At 40.7% G+C, this 22,202-nt stretch overlaps 3 protein-coding genes across 4 annotated transcripts in view; 1 reads left to right on the plus strand and 2 right to left on the minus strand.

The window, feature by feature from the left end:
* Positions 1-14: 14 nt before the first annotated feature.
* Positions 15-8,363, minus strand: LOC5505107. The gene is made up of 9 exons (XM_032373506.2): positions 7,962-8,363; positions 7,031-7,313; positions 5,901-6,148; positions 5,298-5,495; positions 4,709-4,936; positions 4,112-4,195; positions 3,564-3,623; positions 2,887-2,970; positions 15-574 (listed from the first exon to the last, which is right to left on the minus strand). Exons 1-9 carry the CDS (start codon positions 8,181-8,183, stop codon positions 506-508), a joined length of 1,476 nt encoding a protein of 491 aa, XP_032229397.2. The 5' UTR covers positions 8,184-8,363; the 3' UTR covers positions 15-505.
* A 1,054-nt stretch (positions 8,364-9,417) lies between these two features.
* LOC116612976 (uncharacterized membrane protein DDB_G0293934) lies at positions 9,418-12,476 on the plus strand. Its single transcript, XM_032373507.2, has 2 exons — positions 9,418-9,540; positions 11,325-12,476. The coding sequence occupies exons 1-2, from the start codon at positions 9,480-9,482 to the stop codon at positions 11,972-11,974; spliced, it is 711 nt and encodes a 236-aa protein (XP_032229398.2). The 5' UTR covers positions 9,418-9,479; the 3' UTR covers positions 11,975-12,476.
* Positions 12,477-13,995: 1,519 nt separating this feature from the next.
* The window catches only part of LOC5505120 (ubiquitin carboxyl-terminal hydrolase 16), a 32,169-nt gene continuing 23,962 nt past the window's right edge, over positions 13,996-22,202 (minus strand). For both annotated transcript variants that reach the window (XM_032373504.2, XM_032373505.2), the window contains 6 exons: positions 21,910-21,998; positions 21,097-21,153; positions 20,053-20,211; positions 17,923-19,921; positions 16,960-17,168; positions 13,996-15,517 (listed from right to left, as the gene is read on the minus strand). In XM_032373504.2, the coding sequence (XP_032229395.2) occupies positions 15,170-15,517; positions 16,960-17,168; positions 17,923-19,921; positions 20,053-20,211; positions 21,097-21,153; positions 21,910-21,998 (2,861 nt within the window). In that variant the 3' untranslated portion in view covers positions 13,996-15,169. The remainder of the gene's footprint in view (positions 15,518-16,959; positions 17,169-17,922; positions 19,922-20,052; positions 20,212-21,096; positions 21,154-21,909; positions 21,999-22,202) is intronic.

Raw genomic sequence — 22,202 nt, forward strand, 5'->3', positions numbered from 1 at the left:
TACTGACAATAAGATGAATTTCGCCCAAACAAGTTTTAATGATTTGTGATTTTTTAATTGACATTGCGCTAGTTTCTACTGAGAATAAATATTTCTTTTATGGTTGTATATGATTATGGTTAATAAGTAAATATAATAATAGTAAATAGTTTTAACTATTTAAAAATACCATTATAGCATTTATTTTATGTACAAAGTACCATAGAATTAAATAGTTCAGCCATAAATAAAAACAAAATTAAGTCAAATGTAAGTTATTAAATGCCACTGGCTGACTCATCATCATCTAGTTGATGATTCAATCAAATCGTGGAGGGTGTAAATGGCGAGCGTTGCATCCTGGTAGCTATGTGAGCGTTCAAGACTCTCTACTTTTTTTGTCCGATCTGGAACATTCTCCCCCAGTCTGTCTTTTGTAATTCTCCTTGTAACACTTTTTCAATCGAGGCTCCCTAGCGAGATAATTAGTGTTGTTCTTGTTTTATTTATTCACCTATCTATTTATTTACTTATTTATTAGCGTCTTCGTCCTCGTGGTACCATGTCGCAAACCACACATTGCCGGATTAGCTTCCTAGGGGCAATTATTATAAAAAATTATTATTAAAAAGTTAAAAGTTAAACCGTCATTTTGTCATTCGAGCAATAAATGTGAGAAAAGCAGCTTTAAAAATTGCATTTTTTTTAAAAAACAATAAGAAAAGAGTGGCTGAAAGGGTTCTTTAAAGTGTTGCCATTAAATTGCCTTGCTTTTTCAGAATATAATTCATCTTCACAAGCTATTGTAACAATCCTTCCAGTTTCTCTGATTACTTGGAATTGAGCGCCCAGTTTCTCAGATGATCATTTGGAATTGAGCGCCCAGTTTCTCTGATCACTTGGAATTGAGCGCCCAGTTTCTCTGATTACTTGGAATTGAGTACCCAGTTTCTCTGATTACTTGGAATTGAGCGCCCAGTTTCTCAGATGATCACTTGGAATTGAGCGCCAAGTTTCTCAGATCACTTGAAATTGAGCGCCCAGTTTCTCTGATGATCACTTGGAATTGAGCGCCCAGTTTCTCTGATCACTTGGAATTGAGCGCCCAGTTTCTCTGATCACTTGGAATTGAGCGCCCAGTTTCTCTGATCACTTGGAATTGAGCGCCCAGTTTCTCAGATCACTTGAAATTGAGCGCCCAGTTTCTCTGATGATCACTTGGAATTGAGCGCCCAGTTTCTCTGATGATCACTTGGAATTGAGCGCCAAGTTTCTCTGATCACTTGGAATTGAGCGCCCAGTTTCTCTGATGATCACTTGGAATTGAGCGCCAAGTTTCTCTGATCACTTGGAATTGAGCGCTCAGTTTCTCTGATGATCACTTGGAATTGAGCGCCCAGTTTCTCTGATCACTTGGAATTGAGCGCCCAGTTTCTCTGATCACTTGGAATTGAGCGCCCAGTCCCTCAGATCAATTGGAATTGAGCGCCCAGTTCCTTAGATCACTTGGAATTGAGCGCTCAGTTTCTCTGATGATCACTTGGAATTGAGCGCCCAGTTTCTCTGATGATCACTTGGAATTGAGCGCCAAGTTTCTCTGATGATCACTTGGAATTGAGCGCCCAGTTTCTCTGATCACTTGGAATTGAGCGCCAAGTTTCTCTGATCACTTGGAATTGAGCGCCCAGTTTCTCTGATGATCACTTGGAATTGAGCGCCCAGTTCCTCAGATCACTTGGAATTGAGCGCCCAGTTTCTCTGATGATCACTTGGAATTGAGCGCCAAGTTTCTCTGATCACTTGGAATTGAGCGCCCAGTTTCTCTGATCACTTGGAATTGAGCGCCCAGTTTCTCTGATCACTTGGAATTGAGTGCCCAGTTTCTCTGATCACTTGGAATTGAGCGCCAAGTTTCTCTGATCACTTGGAATTGAGCGCCCAGTTTCTCTGATGATCACTTGGAATTGAGCGCCCAGTTCCTCAGATCACTTGGAATTGAGCGCCCAGTTTCTCTGATGATCACTTGGAATTGAGCGCCAAGTTTCTCTGATCACTTGGAATTGAGCGCCCAGTTTCTCTGATCACTTGGAATTGAGCGCCCAGTTTCTCTGATCACTTGGAATTGAGCGCCCAGTTCCTCAGATCACTTGGAATTGAGCGCCCAGTTTCTCTGATGATCACTTGGAATTGAGCGCCAAGTTTCTCTGATCACTTGGAATTGAGCGCCCAGTTTCTCTGATCACTTGGAATTGAGCGCCCAGTTTCTCTGATCACTTGGAATTGAGCGCCCAGTTTCTCTGATTACTTGGAATTGAGCGCCCAGTTTCTCTGATCACTTGGAATTGAGCGCCCAATTTCTCTGATTACTTGGAATTGAGCGCCCAGTTTCTCTGATCACTTAGAATTGAGCGCCAAGTTTCTCTGATGATCACTTGGAATTGAGCGCCAAGTTTCTCTGATCACTTGGAATTGAGCGCCCAGTTTCTCTGATGATCACTTGGAATTGAGCGCCCAGTTTCTCTGATGATCACTTGGAATTGAGCGCCAAGTTTCTCAGATCACTTGGAATTGAGCGCCCAGTTTCTCTGATCACTTGGAATTGAGCGCCCAGTTTCTCTGATGATCACTTGGAATTGAGCGCCAAGTTTCTCAGATCACTTGGAATTGAGCGCCCAGTTTTTTTTTTTTTCGATCAGTTGGAATTGAGCGCCCAGTTTCTCTGATGATCACTTGGAATTGAGCGCCAAGTTTCTCAGATCACTTGGAATTGGGCGCCCAGTTTTTTTTTTCGATCAGTTGGAATTGAGCGCCCAGGTTCTTGCATCACTTGGGATTTAATTATTGAATCACTTGGGATTTCTCGGATCACTTGGAATTGAGCGCCCAATTATAGGGCATGTAAGAGACCTTGAAATCTTTGCGGTGCAGTAGCTCGTCCAGTTGACTTTTCTTTTCTCCCTCTGCCATGTGTCTGCTAACAAACCGTGCGACCTGGTGGCATAAGGTTTTTTTTTATACTTTACAGGAGGGTATGATTACATATGATTTCTCTCAAAATACTGGGTAAGACGTGCCTGCTTAATATAGCTCCTTCCGCTGCCTGCTTAATATAGCCTCTTCCGCAGGCAACTCATAATAAAAAAGAACGGAAAGAATGGGTTAACTGTGGCGAAATTGCGGAGGAGGGAGACTAAGGAGAAGTAGAGAGGGAATGGGCCGGGGAGCGCTTACGGTTTGTCACTTCCGTTTTTTTACCACAGGAAACCCAATCCTTTTTTTTCTTTTTCTGGTCTTTGAGATGCCTGCGGAGGAGGCTATGCTTGACATTGATTTTCATACATTGTTAGCAAGCACATCACGTAAAGAATAATAGCATAAAGGTGCTAACAAAGCAACACACTAAAACATGAGAACGAATACGTCTTAGAAGAAAAAAGCAAAAAAATAAACAGCAAGGATGGGTGAATACGGAACTGAACCATTTTGAAATGGATTGTAGTAACAAAACGGAATAGGGACGAGTCAAAATACGCAAGATCCATTTGAATTTGAATTTTTAGTTGAAAGCAATATTGAAGAATTACCTCAGCATTACTTGATCCAAAGTCTTCTTTATACCACTGAAAGATCTTGCTGAGGCGAATCTTAGAGGGGGAAAACATTTCAATATTCTCGTTGTTTAAAGCTAGCTACAATAAAGTTAACATTTCTATCCTAATGGCTTCTCGAAGTTTCGGGAAGTTAACATTAATAGGTGAGATTATAGGTGAAAAACATCTACAAAAAGTCTCTTAGATGTAGATGTAGATGTAGTGTTCTCCACCATTCGCTGATAGAGAACAACAACATGCATTGCATTCTGGGTTAGTGAGGTGCCTTTTAGAGTCTATCAAACGCCATTTTATCATCCTAGCAAAATATCAAGTGACAGAGAGCATCCATTTCCATCGACTCAGTTTTGGAAGCTTGTGATATTTTCGATTGAACAAGGTAATTATAAACGTATTCTTTTGATGAGATGATCACTTCGTGATTTCTTCACATACTGTGTATTTGAATATTGCGTGAAAACATAACAAAGGTAAAAGACTGTTTAAAAAACAAGGATATGAAGATGCATGTATACGTTTACCTCTCGCTTGATCATGTTAATTCGACAACCGTCTTCACCTTCCAGGAAGGCCTCAGCTGCTACGTTCAGCTCTTCGTCAACTCCCTGCAAAAATAACCCAATAGTCCAGTTTCGAGTTCCGTTGTGCCTGCTGGTCATAGGCACAGAGGAAGCATAAATACAGTGCAAGCCTCGGTTTCAATTGAATCGATTGCAAATACCAGCGGAATAATGAAGTATTCACAGGTTTTTGCTTTGTTTTATTCCAAGTTCCAGAGGATTCTCGCTAGTATGCGCATGAAATTTGCCTCAAGTCGAGGCTCACACTGTATTTATGCATCCTTAGTCTGTTAGTCCAGCGGTCATAGTGGAACTAGAAATTGGGCTATTATACCTCCCTTTGTGAACGTGAGGTATATTTCTCATCCTGTGGCGGGGATTTTTCGAAGAAGATATTTTCAATCCGAAAGGCATAGGCATATTTTTACAAAAGCCACATACCACCCTCCCCCCCCCCCCCTCGCACCTTAAATTGTAGCCCGCTAAATGGATTGCGTTACATTGAAGCGGATAATATTACATTGTGTATAGCACGTTACTTTGGGTAGACTGCGTTACCTTAGCAGAGTACGTTTTGATTGGTGGACAGCTCTTTGCACCGCAGACCAATGCAAAATGGACCTTGGGCTCAGGTTGGTCTAGTGCTATCTTTAGCCGAGGATCTTTTTTGCTGAATGGTCTGCGTATGGCGCCAATAGCGCGGCGGTTAGAGCGCAACACACCATTCTCGATGTCGTTCAAGCAATACACATGACCTCCAATGATGTAACTGACAGTGTTAAAGAACTACAAATAAAGATATCAAATAAGCGTATAAAATCAGCTATACCATACCCCCCTCACCTTCATTTTATTAATTTTCTAGGGGCCCGTGTGCGGAATTTCTACCCCTTGGAATTGGTAAAATATAGTGTTTGAATAAATAAAACGGGTTTTATATTGTTTCAAAAGGTGAGAACTTTTTGGGGGCTCAAATTCCCCCTGCCGTTGAGGTCGTTGTTGCATAAGGTCCCTTCTAATTTCTCGCAATCTCCATTCACAGCTCTGCCACTGGTGGCCCAGTACTCTCACAATTATTCTAGCATAAGCGCATATAGTGAATGCATAACTCATAGATGCCCCTCCCTCCAACCCAGTCTTTTTTTACCTTATATCTCTGCCACAGGTTGACCGGTGGTCCCTTAGTGACGGTTGCATGTATGACCAGGGCATTGTAGATATTGATGAAGAAAGCAAGTTTTCCTTCACGTGAAGCTGTTTCCAGGTTCACCCGCTGCAGTTCGGCTGTGTGCTTAACATAATCCTGGAATTGGGTGCTCTGCCCCATTGCTGTGTAGTCCACACCCTGAAAGAAAACAAACCTGTGTCAAAACGAAACAAAGAACTTTAGCATGACCTGTCAAAATATCTTACGAACCCCTAGGGAAAATAAAACATCTAAGAGGAAAAAAGTTTTACTTTTTTTATGTTGTTATGTTGCCAGTTAGCACTGAGCTGGTGAAACAGTCATTCTGCCTACAAATATTTCTTGGGGCATGTTTAAAGCCAATCAATTAATTATTTGCCCCAAACCACTGGTTCTACCATCCATAGGTTGTACTGATGATGTTGATCATGACCAGATAATAATGACGAGAAAGGTGATGATGATGATGATAAGCCGATTTTTAAGATAAAAACATTAAAGGTTGTGATGGTAGTGTGGAATATTAATAATAAAGATGAGGAAAAGTGTCTCTGCATACTGTACCTTCCCGTCTGGAGATAAATGCTTGTTGTAGAGCTGTAAAATAAGGTGACGCAACTCCTCCCCAACCTCTGGTGCTGGCCGCGGTTCACACAGGGATCCCAACCCAGCATTCAAGGCATTACTTTCATCATCCTCAAGGAATCTATAAACCGAGGCATCATCCTTGAATTCAACTTCTTCACCTTCCACAGAATGGCCAAAACGTCGCTCAACTATCTGTTTACACATTTGGATGGCTTTCTCTCGCTCTGAAATAGGCAATAAAATTCGGTCAAAATAAGGGACGGACCATAAGAAATTTTAGGGGGTGTTTTTTTTCTTGCGGGATATTTTTTTCGGCACAGTGGCTGTGCTTTTTTTTTCTAATTTGTATGTTGTCGCTCTGAAGGATCTTTTTCAAGGAAAATTTATGTGGTAAAATCTAATAAGGTGAAAATTGACGCAAGATAACATGACCTCTCAATTAATCAAAGCCAAATGCATTTCATATAATTATTTTTATAAAAAGATTGGAGAATTTTCAGGTTACATTGGTGATTGTTTCAATAAATGTAGGAACAAAAAAAGAATGTATTCTTAGATATCTCATCTTCGAATTATTAGTAAACAAGAACTGTTCAAGTGTATTGATTGGCAAGGCACACTGTCTATATACACTGGCTTTATTATGGGGTCAAATGACGGTGGGTACTAGGTTCAGTTAAACTGGCTTACACATTTTTTTTTGGTCATTTGTCTTGCAGGATTGTTTTTTTTTTTTTAATTTGAGTGAAAGGCGTGCGAGTTATTTTTTTGGATTTCCGCAACAACCCCCTAAACCTTCTAATGGTCTGTCCCTTTAAAAGGAGGGCTTCACATTACCCATGATGCATTGCTGAGGAGGCCAGTTCAAGTAAAAAATCATTAGATTTTACATTATAAACACTGTATGGATAATTAACACTGTAAGATTTTATATTATAAATGCCATGTAGATTTTAAATTATTAATAGTAGTTTTTTTTCTTGAGGGGTGCAGAATTAAACTTTAAAAACAATTAGATTTTAGATCCATCATTGTAGCCATTGTTGACTAACAAAAGCTATAAACTGTATGATGTAGTAACGAGAAGTGCCAAGTTCATCACATACCAATTTGCCTTGTGCTGACTAACCAATCCACCACTTCTCTGCCAATAAATGAGTTCCTGTAAGTTTTGAGAAAGCCTGCCTTGTGATCTTTGACCAGACCACTTTCCCTAATGGCTTTTACTAGCTCTGCATACTCATCCATCTCACAGGTAAATGACACATCATCATCAGCATTTGGGCTGCCTGTGTCTTCACTGGGCTCAGGGGGAGGGGGTTGGGGTGCCTCTGGGGGAGGGGAGTGTTCTTTGATTTCTTTGATCAGCTCTTCCATCTTATCAGCAGACTATAGAGATCAAAGAATAATGGCATTCCTTTAAAATATAGCTTAAATAAGGGAATGCTGCTTGGAGGAGAGGGTTTGAGTGTTGTTGGTGGCTGGGTTGGGTGATGTGAAAATACTATTCAGATAAACGTAACAATAATTATTGTATCTTCTGATAATCACATTATCTACTGTATATACTATGAAAACTAAAAACATTTGTTCAATGACCTAAATAGTGTTTATTACGCATTTATTACAATAATTATTATCCTTAAATCTTATTATCTGTATTATATGATTAACTTTTTTTGTTAAATTTAACTTGATGTAAATAGTGCAATTTGGCCTTTCCCCTCCAATACAATAATTTTGAAATAAACTATTCATATCTATTCATAGCTCCATTGCATATCTAACTGGCAATGGTTGTACTTTATAGATACGAACAATAAGTGATATTTTGGGTCTCAGTGCCTAAATAAATCTAGTAGGCACTGTTTTTGCGTGTGAAATATTATAAACAAATGATCTATGAGTGATCATTCAAAATTTCGCTAGAATGAAAACCCACTTAAGCTTGAATGCTATAATGTCAACGAAAATACAACTTAAAAATCTCAATATAGATAAAGCAAAATGTAAACAACTTTATTGAGAGATACCTACAAGTTTATCGAGGTCATCGAAGCCACCAACGTGAATGTTGTTAAAGAAGATCTGTGGAACAGTTCGCTTTCCACTTCTCTCCATTGCTTCTTGTCGCCTCTCTGGATGTCTGTCCAAATTTATGTCAACAAACTCAAGGTTTAACTCATCTCGAAGCTTTGTTTTCGCTCGCACGCAGAAAGGGCACCCAGTTATAGAGAAGATAGTCACTCGTCCTTTCATGTTCTAGAGAAAAATTAGCGCTTGTGCAGGCTAAAAGGTGTTAAAGCATCGGCTTAGCTGGATATGTAGTATATATGACACTTGTTACGCTTGCTTCCACCGATATTGGGAAAACTAAAATGCTAAAACCCCAAAGTTGACATCGTGTGCAATAAAACTCACATTTTAGACCAGGCGTTCCTCGCGCCGGTTAGACCTAGTCCCCTCGCATCCCGTGTCTGCCCCAAAAGTGAGTACAACGACCACGGACTAAAGTATAATTTTATCTCAAAAGTATCTCTTGCTAGTGTTAAAAAAAGCACGAACCTAAACTGGTTCTACCCTCCTTCCTAAAGCGAGCTCTGTCCCTACGTCTTACCTCGTACCATTTTCAACGCCGCATTTTGTAACCGCCCCCTCCTGGTAAATTGGTAAACTCGACCCCAAATGGCCCGTTTTTTTTTTCTTTTTCCTTATAGCCCGTGAAAAAACAAACCGAAATCAAGCGATTTGTCAAACAAAATTTAGACATTTTGGATTTATGCTAGTTTATGGACCGTCTTCTAGTGACTAGGGGACCCGCGCTAAGAGACACGCGACCTTTCTGATCTGGGTGGCAAATTTAAAACAAAATAATCACATGAATGACTGCGCCCGTCACGCCAGAGAACGACGAAAAAGTCAAATCTTTAAATAAAAATAAACAATTTCTTAAAAAAAAAATTATAGCGATTTTTTTCGAAAGCGCTAAATAAGTTGCTTTTTGTTGCTGTTATTTTACCGCTAAAAGCCTGAGCGCGCGCTAGTTTGCCACCCAAACAGTCACGTGATCTCTTATGCCTAGTGCACACTAGAAATATAACAACATAACGACATGGGCGCGCGCACTATGTTTAGCCCGACATCGACATGGACATAATGACATAAAAGAAAAAAACTGTTTTTTCTCTTATGTCGTTATGTCCATGTCGTTATGTCGAAGATAAGAGTGTGCGCGCCCATGTCGTTATGTCGTTATGTCATATGTAACTAGTGTGCACTAGGCATTAGCGCAAGTCCCCTATTGAAAGCGAGGCTTTAGTCTTTTGGTAATTTGGACTGTTGTTCAAAATCGTTTTTGCAACTACTTATTTTCGTTTTAACCAAATACCGCATTTCAAGCCCTTTTTCCTAGAATGTTTAGCTTTAAACTTCATCATAGCAGGGGCACAAATGTTCCAACAAGAGCGATTGGAAAGCGCGCGCTGATGATGACATAATTTTGATCATTCGTAACCGCCACTGTAAAACGTTTCTGTGCTTTCCAAGTCCAAGAAAATGCCGCCAGCACAAACTGCACTTCTGTTATTTCTACAAAGTTTGTGCTGTTGTCTTGCAGGTAAGGCATTCCTTAATTTGCAGAGGGGGAGATAGAAGAACGAATTTTTGCAACATTGTGGCAATGAAATGATTTTATATCTGTTGAACATTGATGAAAACATGGAACATGAAAACGATCAACTTTATATAAAATTGGGACAACAAGCTAATGAAATATAGGAAGCAGAATCAAAATTCATTTCTAACACAATGATTCTTTTGGTTATGGATTTATTTAAGGTAATTCCCTCGAAATAGTTCTACAACCCAGATTTTTTTTTAAACTTGGCAAAAACAATATTGAGGTTAAGGGCTTTCAAAAAATGTAATAAAAAAAATGGGGGTACCGACATCGTTTTCACAACAAAGGGGCGTAGAGTTGACGTGTTTTTTCTTGATCGCGCGATGAAACTTCCCAGCTTTTAGTTTTCAAGAGTGCCTATAGTCTTTAGAAAATTAAGTTCTGTTTGTCGAGCTGCCAAAATCCGATCTCCTAAACAATAACCCGTAGTTGCTTACGTTCAAAACAAATCACATTTAAGAGATCGCACTAAAAGACACTGTTTTCGCCACTATTTATACGGTAAAAAGTGCCATTTTGAAGTATTTTACGGCTTTTAAGAGGAAATAAACAAACTTCTACAACCCAACTTTTTTCTTCTTTCAGTATATCATTTTTTCCGTATATAATTAAAAAATGGGGGTAACCAACTTCGTTTCTGTGTCGAAGCGATTTTAAGTTAAAAAGCGCGCCTTTTGCTTTGTTTACTTGTACAACTGTGGCGCGCGCGCACTTAATACCGGAAAATTCGAACAAACAGCGCCACTATGCGCAGAAGTGGTGCGCAGTGCAATTCAAGGGAATTACCTTAACGTATTTTATCAAGACCACTCCAAAGTAGAGAGCTAGACCACGGGCTAAAGGATAATTTGACTCCAACATGATGTCTTATGTCCTGTTAGTGTTGCATAAAGCACGTATTCCTACCTAACTTGGTTATATGTTCGAGCTGTGTCCCTACGCGTTACTTAGTACCAAAGCGCCATTAAACCTTGCGATAATTTATTTGATAAAATGCTGAGCTTTTGTGTGCCCAAATAGTCGTGTTCGTGAACCAGAAGAATAAATACAATACACCAAAAACTGGAATTCGACTCTGCCAAATTTTCGTCTTTAATGACTTCAGGGCAGACCTGAAGAAGTCTTATTTAAGACAAAAATTTGGCAGTCGAATTCCAGTTTATCCAGTGATTGTGTCATAGAGAGTTTACCATAGACTGCCATGACATGCCAATACATTGACTGACATTGACTACTATGTACTGCAATGACATGCTATTGACTACCATGTATTGCCATGTTATATCACATCCTCGTTCCCAGGGTCCCACCCTCCCCTACCCTCTTTCCCCAAAGGGATATGAGGGGAAGACCCCGGGAACGAGGATGGTTATATCATTGACTACCATGTACTGCAATGACATGTCATGGACTAAGGTTGTATGCTTGGTGTAGCAACCGCCTTTTATTTCGTGACCTTATATCATGGTCACGATACCCATTGGTAAAGAAGCTTGATATTGCTATATTCGTGACGATAGTCACGCAGTCATAGCCCGCTTGAAAGTGTTACGAGAAAACACGAAGGGATAGTGCGTACCGGAGAAGCGAAAATATAACCAGTTGAGGATGGAATGCGTGCTTTACCTAACACAAACAAGACATTTGACATGATTTCGTATCCTGTAGCCCGTGGCTAGACAAATTACAAAAAAAACGGATGGAATTTTCCACCATTACAGAGTATCATCCTCCACTAGTACCAGGTCCCCACGTTAGCTCGACACCTCCGCCTAGCGAGACAAAGCTCACGACCCCTCCCCCAAAGAAACATCCTGTGGTAAAAGACTTGACTAAAGCAAAGGCATGGGTAGGTTGTGGTCAGGATCCCGCGGAGGTCTGTGGAGGAGTTTACGTGGAGATGGAACGATTACCAAAAGAATTAGAAAAGCTGATTATATCTTACAACAACGACAACATCAACAACAACAACGACGGAGACAACAACAGCAGCAACGACTTTTCTTTAAATGGTGGAAAATTTGACGACGAATTTCAAAACGCGGAGGAGCTTTCAGACTTTACCAACGGCAGCAATGGTTTCTGGGAAAACATCGACGACGGAATTCACCTTCACGACGCTGGTAGCGAAGAAGAGAATAGATTAATCAAGAAGAAATTAAAATCGATTTACGAGTACGAAGTTACTACGGAGGATAATACCCACGAGCCTGTGACAATACCGACTAAAAATAAATACGTTCAGCATTGGCACTACGGGTTTATTTATGGACGCAAAAAAGCCACACGATTTCAGTCGCCCGAGGAAATGTATTACGAAGATGTTGAAGAGGATTTTGAGAGCAACTGGGAAAGCTTGATGCACAATTAGCTTTCCATAACGTTAAGAGGACTGGAAAAAATACAGCAATCAGGGGCTCATTAATGGGGGCAGTTATTTTATTAGTATCATATTTGTGTCGCGGCGTTTTTTATTGAAATATTTTTAGATACGCGCGCACTAACAGGCCATTCCGCTACTTTGACATGGGTGGAGAGGACTTATCACGCATTAGAGTCTTTGCCTCGTACTCAGGCGTCTTTTTACAATACATTGCATTACATTACTATTAAGTCAAAGGATTTTTTAGGGCAGAGGTTCTGAGGGCAAGGCAATCATATACATAACGCCCTACTCAGGCCGCTATGTCATTTGTCGGTGAAAATATGATATTGGCTTTTCGGGCCTCGAACCAGAGGGTAGACACATATATAATATCGTGGCCATCTTTTTAGCGTAATGACCAGCAATATGAACTTAATAACTACCGAGTCATAGTTTGTGTACATGGTTTTTCCAGTGGTTATTAATATCAGAGCTCTCTTTTTAACAACAACATTTCTTAAATCTTCTTTGTCTGCATAGATAGCATTCCCGTGAGTTTTGAGAAAAAGAAACCAACAGGATTCAGAGGAAACTAACCGTCGGCAAATCGTCGAGCAAGTTTTTGTCCGCCTGAGTGGAACGCTTGATACATTTCTTCCCCACTAAACTGGAACTTATCTTAAAACAGCAGCTATTTGCAGTTTTTTTCCGACGATTGTGAAAACACTTGGTTTTTTCAATACATCGCTCTTGTGCTCTATTATTCTTGGCAGTATTTCGTGCCTAACGAAATCTAACTTTTTGACGATTGTTTTCCAGACAGTTAATATTCAGTTCGCTTACTGATTGTTTCTTCAAAAAACCTTTAAAAAAGTATACAATGAACAATTTCACGAGCGTTGCATAATTACCTATAACAGTTTTATAATACAATCTTTTTTATAAGAACGTGTAATTTCCAGTTGAGGCTGGGCCTTTTTTTGGGGGGGAAGGGGGACATTTTATGACGGAAGTTTTTTTTAACGATGTTCTTAAATTTTAGTGTATATGAAAATATATTACCCAATGATAAGGAAGAGAATTAAACTAATGATAAATAAACAATAAAAGATTGTTACTATCAAAACAATTTGATTCGGCATTTCAGAACTCATCAGAACTAAAAAAATAAAAATTCTGCTATCTGAGCCTCGGCGCGTTCTTAGCATGTTCTTAAAATTTAGTGAAATCTCAGGCTGGACGTTTTTATAAAAAGGGTTTTATAAAAATAAAAAGAGTGTATATCTCCCGCCTTTCAAAGTCGGCGAAAGTGCAGTATGATTGGGAAAGAATGATCACCATTTGAAACCCAAGCTTTTTAAAATCTTTGACGTAAGAAGGAGAAAAAGAACGACTGCTGATTGGTTAGTTAATTGAAGAGCTGCACTGGACCGACGTGTGTTGAAAAAAAAGCGGAACTTATTTAGAAAATTGGTATACCATTGTGAAATTTGCTTTACAGCGGACACAGCTCAGACACGATAGTGGCTTCACTAACTGCCCTATATTAATATCTCGCAAATTCGCTGATTTTAGTGTAAGAAACTTCTTGATTCAGTTGGACTTGACTTCCCCTCTCGTCCAATTCGACTACTTCTAGTTTAAGGAGCCCTTTATTGTTTTCTACCGATATTTGAAGACAAATTGTATGTATATCTAAACATCTAAGAAAAAAAAGTGTTTTATTTACCGAATTCAATAAAAACATCGCAACAGCGTCCCCAAATCAATCGATGGAAATTGAAGCTTTCTATCTCACTTTCTCACACTTGGTACTTTGCTATAGGATGACGAAATAGCGTCTGTCGGAGGCCCTTTGATATGAGGGCCATGCTGAACAATTTTGACCAATCAGATTCGGCATAAACACCGTAAACATTTTGAGAAAAACGTTCATCCAATGAGAAACGCCGAACGTTGTTCAAAAATACGAATGAACGAGCCGTTTTCCCAGTCGACTACAAGTACAAGATCAAATAAACAAGCACTTGCATATTTCTGTTTGTTTTTAAAAAATAGGCATTTATAGTCTATAGGAATATCATAATTCTGAACATTCCTGCATCTCAGTATATAGCATCAACTAATTTCATATATATTCATAATTTCATCCGCCAGAAACTCATATCTTAAGGCATTTCGTGACCTGGGGCGAGTTCAGTAAAGCTGCGAAGGCCTGGGTCTCTAACAGTGGAACGCCTGGGATATTTCATAATGCATACCAAACTTTTGCTCTCCTTTTTCCTTCTTCAGGTCTAACGGAGACTGGTCCGAGCGCATGGTGATAATACTACTGACAATAGCATTATTGTGCACTCCGACTAAATCGTGATGACTAAAGCCTGGAATCAGAATTCTGTTCCCCGTAAACAACAAAAGAACATTACTTATAACCTTCGCGGGTCGTGTGTTCACCTCGGGGGGCAAAACCTAGACGACTGTTACGACCCTTACAACTGTTACGACTATATGGAAACCAGGCTTTAGAAAACACTTTTAGTCGTATACAACCTATCTACGACATGTCTTAGTCCTGAATTGTAATTCAGTGTGTACACTACGACTTTCTTAAGGGTGATTTAGACAGCACGATTTAGTTGTATGCGACACTTTTAAAACCCGAGACGTAAAGTGTAAATACAACTCCGCTACGATGCTTGACTACGAAAGTCGTAGTGTGTAATTCAGGTCTAATATCACATTCACACCAGCACTTAAACCAGTTTAAATGTGGTTTAATTAAACTGGTTTAAATCTCAATCTCCCAAGAGTGGGCAGAACCAAGAAAAAAACTGAATAGATTCTGCTGTACATGTTACTAAGAGATCATTCAGCTAGTAAGAATTCGACACAATGAGAAACTTGGCAAGTTATCAGGCAAAGAAAAACCTTAACTAAACATGGTTTTAGTGTGAATGCAGCATTCTTAACTCGTCGTAGGCAGGTCGCATAGGACTAAATCGTGCTGTCTAAATCGGCCTTTAGAGAATACTCCAAATGGCTGCCAGGAAAGACGTATAGACAACAAAAACACCGTTTAGCGGCCAAAACAATAACAAAAACACAACGCTAAGGCGTTATCAGGCGTTGACCGGGCAACGTTTAAAGCAGATCTGCTTTAGTGTGTGTCTGGGCTCTTAGGGAAGGAACGCCTGGAGTATTTCATGTTTTTCCATTTTGGACCAGCGGTAACCTCTCATAAAACAGCATATAGGCCTGGCTCCTAAGCACACGTGACTCTGGCACCAGCACTGAGTGCGAGTCGCTGACGTAATACCACTGCCCCTGGGGCACCCCCTGCGAAGTGCACTTTTGCGCATGCGCCTCATTCCAGGTTTCCCGGATGTAAGCTTCAAGTTCACGACTGTTGCGTATATCTCGGTTCAGATCAAGAGTAGGCTTGGATTTGAGTTTGATGTATGCCGTGTAGTGACCGCTGTTCAGGCCACCACTATGATCGACGGCGCCGATGAGAGAGTACAGGATCTGGCCGTTAGCATCCGGAAGGGCCTAGGGAAGAGCCAATGAAGGTCATTAGAGCATGAATTAATTGATTATCTAGAAGATTAGTTGCTTGTGTGGCTGATTGATTATTTAATTGATTGTAAAAAGGAATTGGTTGAGGTAAATTAAGTCATTAATAAATTGAACACTATAATCTTTATCATCACATACATTAGTGTCCATGACCATCGTCACCAGTACAATCACAATTAGCATTATTACATTACCAAATTGCCACCATTACCGAATCATGTCATTTCTAACACCCTAGGGGACCCATCCCCCCTCCCCCTACCGCCATAACAATCACGATCATCACAACCAACCTATTATCACCGAACATCTTAAAGCCGCATTGTCATCAGTTTACTTTCGGAGGTCTGACGGAAACCTCAACCGTTAAAAGACAAAAGAATCTATTAAAATCCGAGATATTTAACAGGCCATCCGCTCTAAATTATCAATCACATCCTCAAAGAAACTTCCAATAGAAACACTGCTTTTAATATTTTGAAATATTTTTCGCGTTCCGTTAAAAATCATCGGATATTGTTACGTAATCGACCGGAAGTAAACTGGTGACAATGCGGCTTTTACTTGGATTGCGAACCGAAAAAGTCACGCCTTCCCATCGACGTCCCCCCCCCCCTACCACCATTATCATGGGGAGCCCAGGTGCCGCAGTTGGCAGAGCGTCGCTCTGTAGTGCCTGTGCCTCTCAACACTGGGTTCTGGGTTCAATGCCCGGTTCCGACACGCGCTGAGTTAGTTGGTTCTCGCCTTTGCTCCGAGGATTGTTTTTACGGGTTGTCTGGGTTTTTCCCTCCATCCCCCCCCCCAAAAAAAAAAAATCTAAATTCTAAACTGTGTTCCGTGGACATAGACATGAATATGGTGGCTGGCTCGAGCGCCTTGTATGCCTTCCGACTCGACAATGCTATGCTCTTGTTATCCACCATCCCCCTTGCAATAAGGGTTATTAGTTTACCAACTTTATATTTTATCTATCTGCATTGAATTGACATAACCGAAAAACACAACATGATGCCATGCAATAAGCTCATTTCACATCTAATTAGGCGGAAAATTTCTCTAAGTACTTAGTGAGTAATTGCCAAGAAAAAAATCTAATGAGACTTTTTTTTTAAATTGATGCGTTGAAAGTGTCATTGAAATTTGAGCTTTTCGTCCCTGACCTCATACATAGCGCAAGACTGATCAAGGAAAACAATTCTCAAAAAGCCAAAATCTGTGGACTATATGCATTTCGGCCACACATTTTTTTGTTTCGAAAATCAGTCGGAATACAAGGAACCGATGGCCATTGTAAGAAATTGTGTCTTTCTCTCGATTTGCGTATTATTCATGTTTTCCCGTCATGTCATCTGCATTATCATTATCACAATCGAAAGCACAAAACCGCTACAACTTTTACCATCCGATCTCACCTTTCCCTGCGAACTACAGAAGGGTGCCATGTCGAGCACCAGAGGAAAGTCCACGTGTTTGGCAACCTTGCGCAGCCCAAACAAGACCTGCTGGAACCTCTTCAGATGCAGCGTCAGTACCAGGGGAGGGTGGGAGAGGAGCAGTTGTTTAGTCGCCTCTGTGTACACTGTGGGGGCCTGGCTGCGGTGTCGCTTACTGGAGGCCTCTTCTGAATACGAAATGGAGTGTAAAAAAATCGTAAAAGAGCCGGGTGTAGATATGGTTATGTAATTACATCTACTGGCATACTATTTGCAGCTCGTTGTACTGTGCATTGAACAATAGGGACTTTAAGATACGAATACGGCTATACGGTACGGCGAGTACGGCGACGGTTGAAAACAATAGAATTGATTTGAGAATTGAAAGGCTGCACGTGTAAATGCGCTGTCTGGTAGATTTCCGCGTTCTCCACCAAAACACGACGTGAAATTCCACAGTTTTACGGTCTGGCGAGTACGTGGACGGTTGGAGTATAAATTCATCTTTCTGTTTCCTATTGTAGAAATAAAGTTGAAGTTTTATTTTGGTTTGTTCCTAAATAGGTCATTTCATTAAAACTATTGTGGAATTTGTCGTTATGCGTTTAAGTGTTATCTCTGTCACTCCGTCCTAGCCGTAGCCGTTGTCGCATCTTAAAGTCCCTAATTACACGGCAAAGGCGACATAACTATCCGCCAACGTCATCATCATCATAAACATCATCACCACAAAATTTCAACAAAATAGAATATTTTCTATATTGTTACGGAATTTCATTCTAAAAATGATTTTAATTAAAGAATTATTAGTAATTAAACCTTAAATACGGCATGGTGCGTTTTTTTCACTATAAAGCATATTGTTGTTGTATACCAAGTGGTCCTTATGCAATTCTGGAAATGTAGTGCGCCATACGAAACAACGCCGAACTGAAAACTTACCTTTGTCCCCAGACTCTTCGCAGACAGGTGTGCCACAGCCATTTCGAGCTTTGGTACACTCTTCACACGCAAACTTGTTCTTCCCAGTCAGGGTCTCTTTGGCACAGAAAACGCTTAGACAAGACATGACCGAACATTCCCCTGGGGAGGGGAGGTACGGGGAGCCTAGTGTCAGTTCCCTTGAGGGAGGGCTTGGGGAACTTGTAGGCGGCTCCTGAGAGGGTAGGTTAGGGGATGAGTTGCCGAGGTGTCTGGTTGTTGAAGCTTCTCCTGTATCAACACTATACGCATCACACCCCCAAATACCACTGTCTTTAGTCTGTGTGGAGGAGTTCGACGTTGTGTCCATATCAGAATAGGCGTCATTCACACGGGTGCAATTAGCACTGCACATGTCAGAAGTCGCGTTCACACTTTCGTCAACGCCAGAGCCGTTGGATGGTTTACTATCATCACATTCTAACCCATTTGATTTGTTCTCAGAGTCTAAGGCGTCCTCTTCTAATGAGAGACGTTTGACGTGGGATGCTATATCGCCTGTATCTTCACCAATCGTGTTTACTTTAGAAGTCACGGAATTGACAGACGATGTGTCTTTGATGTCCAAACCTGATGCTGGGGTTACGCTGCTTTTTGATGACTCTAAATGATCCATATTTTCTTTCGAAGGACTTAGATCCTCTGTTCTATTCTCCATGTTTATATCCACGCTGGTGTTCTTATCTAGATATGTACCCTTAGTAGTTTTCGTACAATTGCAGGAGCTCCCGTATCCCGAGTCAGTAGTTGCTGACGGTGACTCACTGACAATAACCCAATCACCGTAAGTACAATAACTTTTCATCTCAATCTTTTCATCCCTGATTTCCAAGAATATTGCACTTTTCTTGGAATTACTGCAAACACTCTCCCTATCATCGTCAAGTGAATCAACCATTGTGTTATCCAAACTTATATTCTCGTAAGAGTCAGCTTTGAGACTTGCAGTGAAACGAAAAGGTTCTCCTGTCGCAATGTCATTTGCTTTTTCACTCCTAATGGCGTACGGATTTGTAACGGAATTTTCAGTTGTTTGAGGAGATGCACACACGCTAGGGGTACGAGTGCATATAACATTGGGAAAAACATTCTCGCGCGACTCACAGCGAACTTCATCCGAAGAATCTACAGCAAGCTTACTTTCAGTAGCCTCCTCGGAAAGGTGCAGAAGTTTATTATTTACTTGTTCGGGGACAAACAAAGGATCATGGGAATATTCTTTGGTTACTTCAGCGCATGTGTCAGAGGTCTCGTCATCAGACACGGCCATAATGTCATCGCCTGACACATGCGAAGCTGCCTCGCCATCTGATTGCTCGTCGTTATGTAATCCACATCCATATTCATCAATATGCCCCTTGTCTTCAGCATGTACATTACGGTGCACGGCCTCTGATTGGCTAGAATGTATCAGGTCATTCACGTCCATAATATCATCGCCTGACACATGCGAAGCTACCTCCTCATCCAATTGCTCGTTGTCATGTAATCCACATCCATATTCATCAATATGCCCCTCGTCTTCAGCATGTACATTACGGTGCACGGCCTCTGATTGGCTAGAATGTATCAGGTCACTCCTCTGGTCAGAGTCTCTCTTGTCCTCGGGCTGTTCAATTTGACATTTATCACATGACTGGCTGTCGTTCTCGCAACCTGATTGGTGATTATGTGACACACTACCCGTGTGATCACTGCGTCCAACGCCTTCTGAACAGTTTAATTGTACTGCGCCCTCTGATTGGCTACCATGTGCCATGACATCGTGTACAGCCACGTCCGATTGGTCATTGGGATAACTGCCATTTTGTTGGTCGCTGTGTATATCTACCTCGCCATCTGATTGATCATTTAGCTCTTTCTCATCATCCGATTGGTCATTTGACTTTGCCATATCATCTGATTGGTTGATATGTTTCGGCTGCCTTTTAGAAGCGCTCTTGTTCTTCTTTGCCTTTTTCTGTCGAATGAAAAGAATCCTTTCTAGACATTGTGCTGATTGATATGGTTTTTTTTATCTTCAAAATCTAAAATCAAAGTAATTCCTTTAAGAATACTAACCCTCCCTCTTCCTTTAACTTTAGTATTTACCTTTTCAGCCTTCCTTGCAGCCTTGAGTTTGTATTTGCTCATATATTGCAAGCCATCATTTGCATCCTCCTCTTTCACCTCTGTAAGTGTCGCAGACTCCGAAATAAGAGGTGACATACGCTTGTTCTTAGAGCCTGACACTGGCATGGAACTTTTTGTCTGAACCAAAAAAAAAAAAAAAACGTTAAGAAAAAAGATGACTATCCTTCTTGTTTGTTGTATGTCAACCAAGAAAGAATGACTAGCCTTCTTGTTTGTTGTATGTCAACTATTCAGAATGCAGTATTGATGATTGACCACTAGTTTGATTTGACTAATAACGGAGGCGGAGCAAGTGCACGGAGGAGTATGTACGGTATCTGTAATAGTACCATAATGGAGTAAATACGGTACGTGTAATGGTGCAACTCCATAATGGATTAAGAACGGTACCTGTAATGGTGCCACCCTATAATGGAGTATGGTACCTGGCCTGTAATGGTACCACTCCATAATGGGGAATACGGTACCTGTAATGGTGCCACTTTATAATGGAGTAAGAACGGTACCTGGCCTGTAATGGACCACTCCATAATGAAGAGTACGGTACCTGTAATGGTGCCACTCCATAATGGAGTAAGTATGGTACCTGGCCTGTAATGGTACCACTCCATAATGGGGAGTACGGTACCTGTAATGGTACCACTCCATAATGGAGTATGTACGTTACCTGTAATGGCGCCACCCCATAATGGTGTAAGTACGTTACCTGTAATGGTACCACTCCATAATGGGGAGTACGGTACCTGTAATGGTACCACTCCTTAATGGAGAGTACGGTACTTGTAATGGTACCACTCCTTAATGGAGAGTACGGTACTTGTAATGGTACCACTCCTTAATGGAGAGTACGGTACTTGTAATGGTACAACTCCTTAATGGAGAGTACGGTACTTGTAATGGTGTCATCCAATCCATATATATCCTTAATGGTGCCGCCATTCCATAATGGAGTAAGTACGGTAAATGTAATGGTTCCACTGCATAATGTAGTAAGTACGGTACCTGTAATGGTGCCAACGATAAGGAGAGATCAAGGAACGACTCCCTCACTCTTGACTCCTGCAAGGAAATTGGACGTTTGCATGCGGTTCAAGAATCTGTTAGCCTGTTATTTCATTGGCAGTCCGTCGAGGCGACGATGACTGTTCTATTGTGTTGGTCCTTTGATCTTAACTCTCCATGCTGGACGATCCCGAGCAGTGGTTTGCCAAGAGTTTGAGCTTATATCCCTCCACTTCAGGTTCCTCTTTACCACATCTTTGAACCTGAGTCTAGGCCGACCCTGATTCCTGGTCCCTGTTATTTATAGCCTGTTATTTATATCCCCTATAAACCGACTACTTATTGAATCTATACCCTTGAGGGTGCTGATAGTAAGGCTGATTTAAAAAGAAGCTAATAAAAATAAGAATAAATAATGTTAACATCCTACAACTACATAATGGACATTCTGTTTATCCGTTTATTCATTGCTTCGTCTTATTTGTCAGTTATTACTATAAATAGTTTTAGAAAATTTCGAAAACATACTTCCCATTCGGACTGAATTGAAAAAAAAAGTTGATTACATTGATAAGAGTCAGCGCAATGACTTGTGGGACTAGTCAAATACGTCAGTATGCATTATACATAAGCGGACATTTGATTGGTTCTTTGCTAACGTGATTGGCACCTTGTGGCATTGATGGCAGATCACGATGATGTCCAACGTTCCATCTCGAAAACTTGGATTCCATTATTGCATTGAGGTAGCGCAATGAGTTGTGTGACTATTCAAATATGTCAATAAGCATTATATGTAATCGAACATTGCACCTTGTGGCATTGATGGCAGACCACGATGCTGTCCAACGTTCCACCAAACACGATATCGACCGCGGTGCTAGAGAGCGACTTGACGTACTCTACAAGAAAAGCAATTTTAAGAGAAGGAAAAAAACGTTTAAGAACTTACTCGCGTGTAAAAATCAAGCGAACGCAATTGAAATACTGCGGTCTTAAATATTATGCGAGCTCTTCCCAAAGCTAAATTGCCTTCTGGCTTCCAATCACGCCACGTCTCTGCATAGCGCTGACAAATCAAAATACACCAAACGAATTCCGTTAGT

Source organism: Nematostella vectensis, chromosome 14 (genome assembly GCF_932526225.1).
Source record: "Nematostella vectensis chromosome 14, jaNemVect1.1, whole genome shotgun sequence".
In the NCBI taxonomy this organism is placed as follows: domain Eukaryota; kingdom Metazoa; phylum Cnidaria; class Anthozoa; order Actiniaria; family Edwardsiidae; genus Nematostella; species Nematostella vectensis.

Bases quoted from the DNA above. Each gene is read 5' to 3' on its own strand.
- LOC5505107 (XM_032373506.2), bottom strand. From the start codon at position 8,183: ATGAAAGGACGAGTGACTATCTTCTCTATAACTGGGTGCCCTTTCTGC. The intron at 4,937-5,297 runs GTAAAAAAAGAC...CTTTATTTGTAG, and splicing joins ACCTGTGGCAGAGATATAAG to TTCTTTAACACTGTCAGTTA. The intron at 4,196-4,708 runs GTAACGCAGTCT...TTATTTTTGCAG, and splicing joins TCAAAACGTACTCTGCTAAG to GGAGTTGACGAAGAGCTGAA.
- LOC116612976 (XM_032373507.2), top strand. From the start codon at position 9,480: ATGCCGCCAGCACAAACTGCACTTCTGTTATTTCTACAAAGTTTGTGC. The intron at 9,541-11,324 runs GTAAGGCATTCC...CCACCATTACAG, and splicing joins TTTGTGCTGTTGTCTTGCAG to AGTATCATCCTCCACTAGTA.